The sequence below is a fragment of the Entelurus aequoreus genome, linkage group LG22 (assembly GCF_033978785.1).
Source record: "Entelurus aequoreus isolate RoL-2023_Sb linkage group LG22, RoL_Eaeq_v1.1, whole genome shotgun sequence".
NCBI classification, from domain to species: Eukaryota; Metazoa; Chordata; class Actinopteri; order Syngnathiformes; family Syngnathidae; genus Entelurus; species Entelurus aequoreus.
Window position 1 is genome coordinate 42,991,313 of NC_084752.1, and position 17,500 is coordinate 43,008,812.

At 30.6% G+C, this 17,500-nt stretch overlaps 1 protein-coding gene across 1 annotated transcript in view; it reads right to left on the minus strand.

The window, feature by feature from the left end:
- LOC133639440 (lipopolysaccharide-responsive and beige-like anchor protein) overlaps positions 1–17,500 on the minus strand; it is a 231,290-nt gene that overhangs the window by 31,170 nt on the left and 182,620 nt on the right. The window contains exon 9 of the mRNA XM_062032729.1: positions 3,449–3,616. Coding sequence (XP_061888713.1) covers positions 3,449–3,616 — 168 coding nt within the window. The remainder of the gene's footprint in view (positions 1–3,448; positions 3,617–17,500) is intronic.

The following is a 17,500-nucleotide window of genomic DNA, read 5'->3' on the forward strand; positions in this document are numbered from 1 at the left end:
TCATAGTATGTCTCTATATACATATATTTATTTTATTTTTTTAATTAATTCTGGCCTAAGGGGGTGCATTTCAATTCCTTACACACACTTGTTATTACATATGTTGGCCAGAAGGGGAGCACTTAAATTTTTTTTACACACACTTGTTATTTCATATGTTGACACAGTAATAATCGGAAATTTTAGTTAGCAAAATGATGACAAAAGTCATAATTTTACTCAGAAAATGTCACAAGAACCACAAAGTGGGCAATATTGTCATAAATGTCAGAATTTTATATGACAAATGTCACCATTTTGCATTAAAATTAATAATTTTACTCGACAAAAGTCACAATTTTATAAGAAAACTTTAGAATTTTGGTAACATTATAATAATAATCGGAAATTTTAGTTAGCAAAATGATGACAAAAGTCATCATTTTACTTGAAAAATGTCACAAGAACAACAAAAAAAAGAGCAATATTGTCATAAAAGTCAGAATTTTATATGACAAATGTCACCATTTTGCATTAAAATTAATAATTTTACTCGACAAAAGTCACATTTTTATAAGAAAACTTTAAAATTTTGGTTACATTATAATAATAATCGGAAATTTTAGTTAGCAAAATGATGACAAAAGTCATCATTTTACTTAAAAAATGTCAAAAGAACAACAAAAAAATGGGCAATATTGTCATAAAAGTCAGAATTTTATATGACAAATGTCACCATTTTGCATTAAAATTAATACTTTTACTCGACAAAAGTCACAATTTCATATGAAAACTTTAAAATGTTGGTAACATTATAATAACAATTGGAAATTTTAGTTAGCAAAATAATGACAAAAGTCATCATTTTACTTGAAAAATGTCACAAGAACAACAAAAAAATGGGCAATATTGTCATAAAAGTCAGAATTTTATATGACAAATGTCACCATTTTGCATTAGAAAGTAATAATGTTACGAGAAAATATTACAGAAACCGAAAGAACATGAGAAATTGTTCCAAATTTTACAAGAAAAAAGTCGACACATTGTAAGAAAAAGACTGCTTTTAGCTAATTAATTTTTATTTATGTTTGTAATCTGTTTTTAATATTCATTATTTACTTCAATAGTATGTCTCTATATACATATTTATTTTATTTTTTAAAATTAATTCTGGCCTAAGGGGGCACATTTCAATTCCTTCCACACACTTATTATTACATATGTGGGCCAGAGGGGGAGCACTTCAAATGTTTACACACAGTTATTTCATATGTTGACACTGTTAAAAGCGACACACAGTCAATTTGAAAAATCCCTCCTTTTTGAGACCACCCTCATTTTGATAGATTTCACCACCAGGGAGCAAATGAGACATTGTCCATTAGATGCAATGTTATTATTGGGACCATGATTTATGTCATCACTTGTTCACACCTCCTCATATGAAAGATACTTTTCTTCATGTCTCAAGAAGGGTAGAAATACAAGAACACACACACACACACACACACACACATCCACACACACACACACACACACACATAAACACACACACACACACACACACACACACACACACACACACACACACACACACACACACACACACACACACACACACACACACACACACACACACACACACACACACACACACACACACACACACACACACACACACACACACACACACACACACACACACACACACACACACACACACACACACACGGCGGTGTTAGGAAACCCAATCTGTGTGCATGAGGCCCAGTCAGATGAACCTGGTTGTTACTTTCCAGAGAGGACATGTAAATCACTGCCCTCTTGTTAAATGCACTCCTTGCAATACGTGCAGGGCGCCACAAGATGGTGCTGTTATGCTACCCATGTATTTTATATTCAATACAGAGTAATCCTTCAATCCTGTGATGGATGTCTGTAAATGTCCAATCCTTATAGTTTTGTATCCAGGGTCATTTTCTGATTTGCCTCTATTTTTATTGGTCCATTTTGTCAGTGCAGCACAAATTCTGCCTAGCAACAAGTGGGCAGCACAATACGAAGGAGTATTAGAGCCAAAACAAAACATTAAAAATAAGTAGTAGTTAGTATAATATATATTATAACGAGAGAATGACAGATGCCATCTCTAAACTCATTGTCCTTTTATATGTAAAATATATGCTTTATAGACTAAATGAGAGAAGTGATATTGGCATTCATCTCATGTACAGTACAAGTTTGAACGCCTTCTCATTCCCAACACAACTGATGGTCCCAACCCCGTTGGTAAAGCAAGACATTCCACTAATCACCCCTGATAAGTGAAAAGCATTTCAGGCGACTACCTCTTGAAGCTCATGGAGAGAATGCCAAGAGTGTGCAAAGCAGTAATCAGAGCAGAGGGTGGCTATTTTGAAGAAACTAGAATATAAAACTAGAATATAAAACAAGTACATAACCCCACATGTGTTCATTCATAGTTTTGATGTGACAATCTACAATGTAAATAGTCATGAAAATAAAGATTGAAGGAGAAGGTGGGTCCAAACTTTTGTCCTGTACTGTAAGTGTTAGAGATCGATCAATATGATTTTGTTCAGGGCCAATACCGATTATTAGTAGACAAGAAGGCCGATAGTTGGAGCAAATATTCATTTGCAGTAAAAATGAGCTAAACATGAAATATGTCAGAAAACATCTGGACAAGGCTTTAAGTTGTGTTTTTTTTTTATTATAATTTTTAGGAAATGTCGGATCAGTAGCAACGTTGTTTTAAGTGGTGCTAATTTTGTGTTTAATTTAGTAACATAAACATGAGGGGCCGTCACAAACACTTTTATTTTTATTATTCATTATTATTAATATTATTTATTACATGTGTCTAAGAGAAGCATCAACATTTGCAGTTCAAAATATGGGAAATCTCCAGGGAAATTTGATCAAATATGGGATTTTTCACCGGGCCACGCAAGAAATTAAAAAAAAAAAAAAAAAATTAAAAAAAATTATTATTATTATTATTATTATTATTTATTTTATTTTTTTAAAATTAAATCAACATAAAAAACACAATATATACATATTGTGTATGTGTATGTCAATATAGATCAATACAGTCTGCAGGTATACAGTCCGTAAGCACACATGATTGAATTTCTTTATGGAAAAAAAAAAGAAAAAAAAAAAAAAATTAAAAAAAATCCCCCCCCCCGGTCCGTGGGACAAATTTTCAAGCGTTGACCGGTCCCCAGCTACAAAAAGGTTGGGGACCACTGTTGTAGATTGTCACATCAAAACTATGAATGAACACATGTGGAGTTATGTACTTAACAAAATAAAAGCCTATAAACCGATAAACAGGGGCGGCTGTATACTTCCCTGTAATTTCACTGCTTTACTTCGACATTAAAAGCAGGTTTTTTTTGTACTACAACCAAGCCGGAGTATGTGCGTATGTACTTACTTCCCGGACTGTCCCCGATGCTGTTGAGCTTGCCATTCCAGTACCACAGCAGCAGGGTGGCGTCTCTGGAGCCCGACAGGATGTAGCAGTCTCCTCCGATGTAGGACTCGGAGCGAGCCAGACACGTCACCACGTCGCGATGCCCGAACACGATCTGAGTCAGTTTGCCTGTGAAAAGACAAAAGACAACTCGGTGAACATCTGAAAGAAGCGGCATATGGTGAGCATTACCTTAATGAAAGCACACCTTTACAGGAAAAAACATTAAAGCATTTATTCAATGGATAAATGTTTGTTTTTTTTAAAAACTCATTAAGAGAATATAGTCATCGTATCATGAAAATGAATACATTTTCTTAAAAAAAGGTAACAATATTACCAGAATCATGTATAAAAAAAGGGAAAATAATTACAATAATGAATACTTGATTTCCATAAATATCCTCATATTACACAAATTATGTGATAGGTTTTGTTTTGTTTCTTGTCGCAGTATCAGGAGAATAAAGTGGATTTTTTTCATTTAAAAAAAAAAAATCACAATTCAAAAGAATGAAGTTTTAGTAATTGGACTTTCCTTTGAAAATATAAAAGATGATATAAAATTCTTAAAACAATTATAAATACACTTTTTTTAAATTTACACTGCAAAAAGTCACCATGGTCAAAAACAAGGGGAAAAAATACAAAAATGAGGGGTATTTTATTTGAACTAAGCAAAATTATCTGCCAATAGAACAAGAAAATTTGGCTTGTCAAGACTTTCCAAAACAAGTAAAAGTAGCTAACCTCAATGAACCCAAAAATACCTTAAAATAAGTATATTCTCACTAATAACAAGTGCACTTTTATTGGTAGAAAAAAAAAAGTGACCTTTTTGCTCAATATGTTGAAAAATATTCTTAAATGAAGTAAATGCTAGTGCCATTATCTTGACATAATGATATTACATTTCTTGAAACCAGCAAACTTATACTAAAAACTAGGGATGTCCGATAATGGCTTTTTGCCGATATCCGATATGCCGATATTGTCCAACTCTTTAATTACCGATACCGATATCAACCGATACCGATATCAACCGATAAATATACAGTCGTGGAATTAACACATTATTATGCCTAATTTGGACTACCAGGTATGGTGAAGATAAGGTACTTTTTAAAAAAATGAATCAAATAAAATAAGATAAATAAATTAAAAACATTTTCTTGAATAAAAAAGAAAGTACAACAATATAAAAACAGTTACATAGAAACTAGTAATTAATGAAAATTTGTAAAATTAACTGTTAAAGGTTAGTATTATTAGTGGAGCAGCAGCACGCACAATCATGTGTGCTTACGGACTGTATCCCTTGCAGACTGTATTGATATATATTGATATATAATGTAGGAACCTACCAGAATATTAATAACAGAAAGAAACAACCCTTTTGTGTGAATGAGTGTAAGTGGGGGAGGGAGGTTTTTTGGGTTGGTGCACTAATTGTAAGTGTATCTTGTGTTTTTTATGTGGATTTAATAAAAAAAATAAATAAATAAACAAAACAAAAAAAAACGATACTGATAATAAAAAAAAACGATACCGATAATTTCCGATATTACATTTTAACGCATTTATCGGCCGATAATATCGGCAGACCGATATTATCGGACATCTCTAGTTAGTACTATTAGTGGAGCAGCAGCACGCACAATCATGTGTGCTTACGGACTGTATCCCTTGCAGACTGTATTGATATATATTGATATATAATGTAGGAAGCAGAATATTAATAAACAAGAGAAACTAATAACATGGTGACCATGTTATGAAAAAGTATTGCACTGTTATTGTTTTGAGGCATGTTAAAAAAAAAAAAAGCACTTTGTGACTTCAATAATAAATATGGCAGTGCCATGTTGGCATTTTTTTCCATAACTTGAGTTGATTTATTTTGGAAAACCTTGTTACATTGTTTAATGCATCACAACAAAATTAGGCATAATAATGTGTTCATTCTACTACTGTATATATCGGTATCGGTTGATATCGGTATCGGTAATTAAGAGTTGGACAATATCGGAATATCAGTAAAAAACATCTCTACTTTAAATCTATTCTGTTTCAGACTTAAAACAACTGCTTTCTTTTGATTTGTTTTCTTTCATTTTAAGACGGATATAATGTTATGCAGAGGTGCACTTTTAACCATTTTACAGGGGGGGGGGGGCACAGTTTTGTTATACAGTAAATAACTCATTTTTATTCTTGTAGCACCAAGTTAAAACTGTTAAAAATTGCCTCCATTTCTACCGATTCAAAAGCACACTTTGCGTCATGCTTTTAGTTTCACACTGCATGTTATGGTTGGCTTCTTTTTACGCTTGTACGGCAATAAAGACCTGGAAAATATTCTTCATTTCTCCTTCATTCCTGTGGGGGAAATGTGTTTTACAACCTATGCATTCCTTAAATACGCTGAAAGTGGCCAAAGTCGTATAATGACAATAATAATGTTTGTACTGTTTAGGTTCCAGAGGGTGGAGTCATTAAGCACAGCTCCAATAATAAAACTATTGTTAGTGTCAATCAAACGTGAGCTTTGATGTTTTTATCCTTGCGGGGGTTTGGGGGGTTTCTAGGTGTGCCTAACGTTGCGGCAACAAGAGAGACGTAATAGGTCCGAGTTACGCGTTTGTAGTCTGTCCGCTCGACAAAAGTCACAATTTTATAAGAAAACTTTAAAATTTTGGCAACATTATAATAATAATCGAAAATTTTACTTAGCAAAATGATGACAAAAGTCATAATTTTACTCAAAAAATGTCACTGTTTTACAAGAACAGCAAAAAAATGGGCAATATTGTCATAAAAATCAGAATTTTACATGACAAATGTCACCATTTGGCATTAAAATTAATGATTTTACTCGACAAAAGTCACAATTTTATAAGAAAACTTTAACATTTTGGTAATATTATAATAATAATCGGAAATTTTTGTTCACAAAATGATGTCAAAAGTCATAATTTTACTCAAAAAAATGTCACAAGAACAACAAAAAAATGGGCAATATTGTTATGAAAGTCAGAATTTTATATGACAAATGTCACCATTTTGCACCTGTTTTTTTTGTCCCCATACCGTCAGAGGTCCCCTAAAGGTGACTGTGTAAACAGAGCGATGTCCCCATTAAGTAAGCATTGCCAGAACACGAACACACACACACACACACACACACACACACACACACACACACACACACACACACACACACACACACACACACACACACACACACACACACACACACACACACACACACACACACACACACACACACACTCTTGTATCTGTTACCTCCTTGACATTTGTGCAATGTTATGATACAATTTTACTCAATAACAGTCGCAAATTTACAAGAAAAGCTTAACATTTTGGCAACTTTATGAAAAGAGTCGTCATTTTACTCGACAAAAGTCACAATTTTATAAGAAAACTTTAAAAGTTTGGCAACATTATAATAATAATCGGAAATCTTACTTAGCAAAATGATGACAAAAGTCATCATTTTACTCAAAAAATGTCACTGTTTTACAAAAACAACCAAAAAATGGGCAATATTGTCATAAAAACTTTAATTTTATATGACAAATGTCACCATTTTGCATTAAAATTAATGATTTTACTCGACAAAAGTCCCAATGGTATAAGAAAACTTTAACATTTTGGCAACATTATAATAATAATCGGAAATTTAGTTAGCAAAATGACGACAAAAGTCATCATTTTACTCAAAAAAATGTCACAAGAACAACAAAAAAATGGGCAATATTGTTATGAAAGTCAGAATTTTATATGACAAATGTCACCATTTTGCACCTGTTTTTTTTGTCCCCATACCGTCAGAGGTCCCCTAAAAGTGACTCAATAACAGTCGCAAATTTACAAGAAAAGCTTAACATTTTGGCAATTTTATGAAAAGAGTCGTCATTTTACTCGACAAAAGTCACAATTTTATAAGAAAACTTTAAAAGTTTGGCAAAATTAAAATAATCGGAAATCTTACTTAGCAAAATTATAATAAAAGTCATCATTTTACTCAAAAAATGTCACTGTTTTCCAAAAAAAAAAAAAAAAGGGCAATATTGTCATAAAAATCAGAATTTTTTATGACAAATGTCACCATTTTGCATTATAATTAATGATTTTACTCGACAAAAGTCACAATTTTATAAGAAAACTTTAACATTTTGGTAATATTATAATAATAATCGGAAATTTTAGTTCACAAAATGACGACAAAAGTCATCATTTTACTCAAAAAATGTCACTGTTTTACAAAAACAACAAAAAAATGGGCAATATTGTCATAAAAATCAGAATTTTTTATGACAAATGTCACCATTTTGCATTATAATTAATGATTTTACTCGACAAAAGTCACAATTTTATAAGAAAACTTTAACATTTTGGTAATATTATAATAATAATCGGAAATTTTAGTTCACAAAATGACGACAAAAGTCATAATTTTACTCAAAAAATGTCACTGTTTTACAAAAACAGCAAAAAAAATGGGCAATATTGTCATAAAAATTTGAATTTTATAAAATGTCACCATTTTGCATTAAAATTAATGATTTTACGCGACAAAAGTCACAATTTTATAAGAAAACTTTAACATTTTGGTAATATTATAATAATCGGAAATTTTAGTTCACAAAATGACGACAAAAGTCATCATTTTACTCAAAAAATGTCACTGTTTTACAAAAACAACAAAAAAATGGGCAATATTGTCATAAAAATTTGAATTTTATATGACAAATGTCACCATTTTGCATTAAAATTAATGATTTTACTTGACAAAAGTCACAATTGTATAAGAAGACTAACATTTTGGTAATATTATAATAATAATCGGAAATTTTAGTTCACAAAATGACGACAAAAGTCATCATTTTACTCAAAAAATTTCACTGTTTTACAAAAACAACAAAAAAATGGGCAATATTGTCATAAAAATTTGAATTTTATAAAATGTCACCATTTTGCATTAAAATTAATGATTTTACGCGACAAAAGTCACAATTTTATAAGAAAACTAACATTTTGGTAACCTTATAATAATAATCGGAAATTTTAGTTCACAAAATGACGACAAAAGTCATTTTACTCAAAAAAATGTCACAAGAACTACAAAAAAATGTTATAAAAGTCAGAATTTTATATGACAAATGTCACCATTTTGCATTAAAATGTATAATTTTACTCGACAAAAGTCACAATTTTATACGAAAACTTTACAATTTTGGTAACCTATTACATTTATGCATTCCTTAAATACGCTGAAAGTGGCCAAAGTCGTATAATGACAATAATAATGTTTGTACTGTTTAGGTTCCAGAGGGTGGAGTCATTAAGCACAGCTCCAATAATAAAACTATTGTTAGTGTCAATCAAACATGAGCTTTGATGTTTTTATCCTTGCGGGGGTTTGGGGGGTTTCTAGGTGTGCCTAACGTTGCGGCAACAAGAGAGACGTAATAGGTCCGAGTTACGCGTTTGTAGTCTGTCATCGTCTGTCCGCTCGCGGGACAAGATCAACACAACTCATCTGACTTTTGACGCTTTCACCGACAAGATAAATATTTATTCCCCTCGCACGCGTGTGTAAAAGAGGCTAATTGCTGTCAGATTTCTGGACCGCGGCGCCGCCGTCTCGCTGTCTTAATCCTCATTATGCTGCTCAGAGTGTGACCTCTGCAGTCAAACACTGTGTGCTTTGCAACACTTGACATTTGTGGCAAGGAAAATGGCGGAATAATTGAGCTGTATGTGTGTGGGATGAGGGTTATTAAAAATGGCGGATTTTATAGGAAAAAATACAAAATAAAATACAAACTAAACGGAGAGGGGTGAAGATATGAGGAAGACGGGGGACGTACCAAAGAAGAAAAAGCGTTTGACGTCTTGATTGACACAGACAGGATGGCTGCCTGCACACATTCTGCCTAGCAACAAGGGCTCAGTCATGCTATTCAATTTAAAGGCCTACTGAAAGCCACTACTAGCGACCACGCAGTCTGATAGTTTATATATCAATGATGAAATCTTAACGTTGCAACACATGCCAATACGGCCGGGTTAACTTATAAAGTGACATTTTAAATTTCCCGCTAAACTTCCGGTTGAAAATTCCTTTGGAGGATGACGTATGCGCGTGACGTAGCCAGTGAAACAGAGGTATGGCTTCCCCATTGAAGCCAGTACGAAATAGCTCTGTTTTCATGTCATTATTCCACAGTATTCTGGACATCTGTGTTCGTGAATCTGTTGCAATTTGTTCATTGCATTATGGAGAAAGAAGCTGAGCAAGCAAAGAAGAAAGTTGTCGGTGCGAAGCGGAGTATTTTGCGAGGGAAGTCAGCAGCAACACAACACAGCCGGTGTTTCATTGTTTACATTCCCGAAAGATGCAGTCAAGATCGAAGAACTCGGACAACAGAGACTCTTACCAGGAGGACTTTGACTTCGTTAACAGACGCAGACGCGATACCGTGAGTACGCTTCCAAACATTTGATCGCTTGCTATAACTAGCTCGAGCTAGTAGCTAGGAGCTAGCATAACAAACACCTGGGTGTTTGTTATGCGGGATTAATTTGTGGCATATTAAATATAAGCCTGGTTGTGTTGTGGCTAATAGAGTATATATATGTCTTGTGTTTATTTACTGTTGTAGTCATTCCCAGCTGAATATCAGGTCCCACCCGCGCGATTCCAAACATTTGATCGCTTGCCCGTACGTGCGTGTCATGTACGTAACTTTGGTTAAATATATAAGCTTTATGAACCTGAGTGAGTGTGTGTGTTGTGCAGGTGTTTGAATTGTATTGGCGGGTTATATATACGGGATCCCGTCCATATTACCCGCTCGAGCTATAACTAGCTGGAGCTAGTAGCTAGGTGCTAGCATAACAAACACCTAGGTGTTTGTTATGCGGGATTAATTTGTGGCATATTAAATATAAGCCTGGTTGTGTTGTGGCTAATAGAGTATATATATGTCTTGTGTTTATTTACTGTTGTAGTCATTCGCAGCTGAATATCAGGTCACCCCCGGCTCTCACAGCATCTTCCCTATCTGAATCGCTTCCACTCCCCACTAGTCCTTCACTTGCATTTTCCTCATCCACAAATCTTTCATCCTCGCTCAATTTAATGGGGAAATTGTCGCTTTCTCGGTCCGAATCTCTCTCACTTCATGCGGCCATCATTGTAAACAATAGGGAACTTTGCGTATATGTTCAACTGACTACGTCACGCTACTTCCGGTAGGTGCAAGCCTTTTTTTTATCAGATACCAAAAGTTGCAATCTTTATCGTCGTTGTTCTATACTAAATCCTTTCAGCGAAAATATGGCAATATCGCGAAATGATCAAGTATGACACATCGAATAGATCTGCTATCCTCGTTTAAATAAAAATAATTTCATTTCAGTAGGCCTTTAATATCATATAAATAACATATTTACATATGAGATTAAAGTTATGATATGGTAAGCATAACCTTAATAAAGTCACATCTTTACAGGAAAACACATAATTGCATTTATTTTATAAATACATGTTATTTTTAACTAATTAGGAGAGTATAGTCGCTAGGGGTGTGGGAAATAATCGATTCGAATTGTGATTCTCACGTTGTGCGATTCCGAATCGATTCTCATTTTTAAAAAAATCTATTTAAAAAAAAATTATTATTAAAAATTTATTTTTTATTTTTATTTTTTTTAAATTAATCAATCCAACAAAACAATACACAGCAATACCATAACAATGCGATCCAATTCCAAAAGCAAAGCCGAGCCAGCAACACTCAGAAGTGCAATAAACAGAGCAATTGAGAGGAGACACAAACAGAACAAACCAAAAGTAGTGAAACAAAAATGAATATTATCAACAACAGTATCAATATTAGTTACAATTTCAACATAGCAGTGATTAAAAATCCCTCATTGACATTATCATTAGACATTTATAAATAAAAAAGAACAATAGTGTGACAGTGGCTTACACTTGCATCGCATCTCATAAGCTTGACAACACACTGTGTCCAATATTTTCACAAAGATAAAATAAGTCATATTTTTGGTTCATTTAATAGTTCAAACAAATGTACATTATTGCAATCAGTTGATAAAACATTGTCCTTTACAATTATAAAAGCTTTTTACAAAAATCTACTACTCTGCTTGCATGTCAGCAGACTGGGGTAGATCCTGCTGAAATCTATGTATTCCATGAATAAACAATCCTTTTGAAGTGGGAAAAAAGTCGTTTTTGAATCGAGAATCGTGTTGAATCGAACAAAAAAATCGATTTTGAATCGAATCGTGACCCCAACAACCGATATTGAATCGAATCGTGGGACACCCAAAGATTCACAGCCCTAATAGTCGCTGTATGATAAAAATGAATACACTGTTTAGAAAAAGGTTAGACTTCTACCACAATCAAGTCAAAAGAAAATAAATTAACATTAAATTGATAAATCCTTTTTTTTCCATAAAATCCCTCAAATTACACAAATTATGTGATATAGTTTTTTCTTTTTCCTTTGAAAAATAGCGCACTGTCAGGAGACTATGTGTATATACTGTAATTGAACAGTGTTTATGTTGTGTACAAGGTGTATTTATAATATGTTGTGCAAAGGACATTTTTTTATATTTTTTGGAAGCTATTTGACATTGTTTATAGGGTTAGGCGCAGCAAGTGTTCGACTTCAGCTTAAACCCTTTCGATCTGCAACATTTTCAATTTATGAATGTACAACTGTTTGTTTATGTAAAACTGTTTTTAAAAAATTTTTTTTTACCACTGACCAAAGAAATAATAATAAACTCAACTAAAGAATAACATTGTTATTTTTATCATAAAAAACCCCACCACAAATCAAGAGAATAAAGTTGTAATATTTAGATTTATCTCCGAAAATACACACAATTATATCATATTTTTACAAATATTTTTAGCACCAGTCCAACTATGATCCTGCAATTACAAGTACATTCTGGTAATTATATGACTATTTACACAGTAAGGGGATACAAAAAAAAAGATATACATATAATGTATCTGTGTATTATTATTATTATTATTATATAATGAAACATCATTTTTTACTTTTTTTTTTTTAAAGAAAATGATGCAACACAAAGAAAAAAGTCAATAAAAAAAATTGTGCGTGTTTCTTAAAAAAACAAGGGAAAAAGCTAAATATCTAGAGAAATTCATCATTTCAAATAACATAAATAATCTTGCCAATAGAAATTTATTTTGTCAAATGAGTGTCTCTCTCTCTCTCTCACACACACACACACACACACACACACACACACACACACACACACACACACACACACACACACACACACACACACACACACACACACACACACACACACACACACACACACACACACACACACACACACACACACACACACACACACACACACACACACACCGTCTTGTATGTTACCTTCTTGAGACCTCAGAAAAATGACTACCTCTAGTATTATAATAAAAGTCAAACTTTTACAAGAAAAACTGAACAATTGTGCGATGTTATGATAAAATTTTACTCAATAACAGTCGCAAATTTACAAGAAAAGCTTAACATTTTGACAATTTTATGAAAAGAGTGGTAATTTTACTCAAAAGTCACAATTTTATAAGAAAACTTAAAAATGTTGGTAACATTATAATAATAATCGGAAATTTTAGTTAGCAAAGGATGACAAAAGTCATAATTTTACTCAAAAAATTTCACTGTTTTACAAAAACAACAAAAAAATGGGCAATAATGTCATAAAAGTCAGAATTTTATATGACAAATGTCACCATTTTGCATTAAAATTGATAATTTTACTCGACCAAGTCACAATTTTATAATAAAACTTAAAAATTTTGGTAACATTATAAAAATAATTGGAAATTTTAGTTAGCAAAATGATGACAAAAGTCATCATTTTACTCAAAAAATGTCACAAGAACAACAAAAAAATAGGCAATATGGTCATAAAAGTCAGAATTTTAGATGACAAATGTCACCATTTTGCATTCAAATTAATAATTTTATTTGAAAAAAGTCACAATTTTATAAGAAAACTTAAACATTTTGGTAACATTATAAAAATAATTGGAAATTTTAGTTAGCAAAATGATGACAAAAATCATAATTTTACTCAAAAAATGTCACAAAAACAACAAAAAAATGGGCATTATTGTCATAAAAGTCAGAATTTTATATGACAAATGTCACCATTTTGCATTAAAATTTATAATTTTACTCGACAAAAGTCACAATTTTATAAGAAAACTTTAAAAATGTTGGTAACATTATAATAATAATCGGAAATTTTAGTTAGCAAAATGATGACAAAAGTCATAATTTTACTTAAAAAATGTCACAAAAACAAAAAAAAAAAGGGCATTATTGTCATAAAAGTCAGAATTTTATATGACAAATGTCACCATTTTGCATTAAAATTTATAGTTTTACTCGACAAAAGTCACAATTTTGTAAGAAAACTTAAAAAATGTTGGTAACATAACAATAATTGGAAATTTTAGTTAGCAAAATGATGACAAAAGTCATAATTTTACTTAAAAAATGTCACAAAAACAACAAAAAATTGGGCAAAATTGTCATAAAAGTCAGAATTTTATATGACAAATGTCACCATTTTGCATTAAAATTTATAATTGTACTCGACAAAAGTCACAATTTTATAAGAAAACTAACATTTTGGGAACATTATAAAAATAATCGGAATTTTTAGTTAGCAAAATGATGACAAAAGTCATCATTTTACTTAAAAAATTTCACAAAAACAAAAAAATGGGCAATATTTTCATAAAAGTCAGAATTTTATATGACAAATGTCACCATTTTGCATTAAAAGTTGTAATTTTACTCGACAAAAGTCACAATTTTGTAAGACAACTTTAAAATTTTGGTAACATTATAAAAATAATCGGAAATTTTAGTTAGCAAAATGATGACAAAAGTCATCATTTTACTTTAAAAATGTCACAAAAACAACAAAAAAATGGGCAATATTGTCATAAAAGTCAGAATTTTATATGACAAATGTCACCATTTTGCATTAAAATGAATAATTTTACTCGACAAAAGTCACAATTTTATAAGAAAACTTTAAAATTTTGGTAACATTATGAAAATAATCGGAAATTTTAGTTAGCAAAATGATAACAAAAGTCATCATTTTACTCAAAAAATGTCACAAGAACAACAAAAAAATGGGCAAAATTGTCATAAAAGTCAGAATTTCATATGACAAATGTCACCATTTTGCATTACAATTTATAATTTTATTCGACAAAAGTCACAATTTTGTAAGAAAACTTTAAAATTTTGGTAACATTATAAAAATAATCGGAAATTTTAGTTAGCAAAATGATGACAAAAGTCATCATTTTACTTAAAAAATGTCACAAAAACAACAAAAAAATGGGCAATATTGTCATAAAAGTCAGAATTTTATATGACAAATGTCACCATTTTGCATTAAAATTTATAATTTTACTTGACAAAAGTCACAATTTTATAAGAAAACTTTAAAATTTTGGTAACATTATAAAAATAATCGGAAATTTTAGTTAGCAAAATTATGACAAAAGTAATAATTTTACTTAAAAAATGTCACAAAAACAACAAAAATGGGCAATATTGTCATAAAAGTCAGAATTTTATATGACAAATGTCACCATTTTGCATTAAAATGTATAATTTTACTCGACAAAAGTCACAATTTTATAAGAAAACTTTAAAATTTTGGTAACTTTATAAAAATAATCGGAAATTTTAGTTAGCAAAATGATGACAAAAGTCATCATTTTACTTAAAAAATGTCACAAAAACAACAAAAAAATGGGCAATATTGTCATAAAAGTCAGAATTTTATATGACAAATGTCACCATTTTGCATTAAATTTATAATTTTACTCGACAAAAGTCACAATTTTATAAGAAAACTTTAACATTTTGGTAACATTATAATAATAATCGGAAATTTTAGTTAGCAAAATGATGACAAAAGTCATAATTTTACTTAAAAAATGTCACAAAAACAACAAAAAAATGGGCCAAATTGCCATTAAAGTCAGAATTTCATATGACAAATGTCACCATTTTGCATTAAAATTTATAATTTTACTCGACAAAAGTCACAATTTTGTAAGAAAACTTTAAAATTTTGGTAACATTTTAAAAATAATCGGAAATTTTGGTGAGCAAAATGATGACAAAAGTCATCATTTTACTTATAAAATGTCACAAAAACAACAAAAAAATGGGCAATATTGTCATAAAAGTCAGAATTTTATATGACAAATGTCACCATTTTGCATTAAAATTTATAATTTTACTTGACAAAAGTCACAATTTTATAAGAAAACTTTAAAATTTTGGTAACATTATAAAAATAATCGGAAATTTTAGTAGGCAAAATTATGACAAAAGTAATAATTTTACTTAAAAAATGTCACAAAAACAACAAAAATGGGCAAAATTGTCATAGAAGTCAGAATTTCATATGACAAATGTCACCATTTTGAATTAAAATGTATAATTTTACTCGACAAAAGTCACAATTTTGTAAGAAAACTTTAAAAATGTTGGTAACATTATAATAATAATCGGAAATTTTAGTTAGCAAAATGATGACAATAGTCATCATTTTACTTATAAAATGTCACAAAAACAACAAAAAAATGGGCAATATTGTCATAAAAGTCAGAATTTCATATGACAAATGTCACCATTTTGCATTAAAATTTATAATTTTACTCGACAAAAGTCACAATTTTATAAGAAAACTTTAACATTTTGGTAACATTATAAAAATAATCGGAAATTATAGATAGCAAAATGATGAAAAAAGTCATTATTTTACTCAAAAAATGTCACAAGAACAACAAAAAAATGGGCAAAATTGTCATAAAAGTCAGAATTTTATATGACAAATGTCACCATTTTGCACCTGTTTTTTTGTCCCCATACCGTCAGAGGTCCCCTAAAAGTGACTGTGTAAACAGAGCGATGTCCCCATTAAGTAAGCATTGCCAGAGCATCAACACACACACACACACACGCACACACACACACACACTCTTGTATCTGTTACCTTCTTGACATTTGTGTGATGTTATGATAAAATTTTACTCAATAACAGTTGCAAATTTACAAGAAAACATTAACATTTTGGCAATTTTATGAAAAGAGTCGTCATTTTACTCGACAAAAGTCACAATTTTAATAATAATAGTTGGAAATTTTAGTTAGCAAAATGAAGACAAAAGTAATCATTTTACTTAAAAAATATCACAAAAACAACAAAAAAATGGGCAAAATTGTCATAGAAGTCAGAATTTCATATGACAAATGTCACCATTTTGAATTAAAATTTATAATTTTACTCGACAAAAGTCACAATTTTGTAAGACAACTTTAAAATTTTGGTAACATTATGAAAATAATCGGAAATTTTAGTTAGCAAAATGATGACAAAAGTCATCATTTTACTTTAAAAATTTCACAAAAACAAAAAAATGGGCAATATTGTCATAAAAGTCAGAATTTTATATGACAAATGTCACCATTTTGCATTAAAATTTATAATTTTACTCGACAAAAGTCACAATTTTATAAGAAAACTTTAAAAATGTTGGTAACATTATAATAATAATCGGAAATTTTAGTTAGCAAAATGATGACAAAAGTCATAATTTTACTTAAAAAATGTCACAAAAAAAAAGAAGAAAAAAGGGCATTATTGTCATAAAAGTCAGAATTTTATATGACAAATGTCACCATTTTGCATTAAAATTTATAATTTTACTCGACAAAAGTCACAATTTTATAAGAAAACTTTAAAAATGTTGGTAACATTATAATAATAATCGGAAATTTTAGTTAGCAAAATGATGACAAAAGTCATAATTTTACTTAAAAAATGTCACAAAAAAAAAAG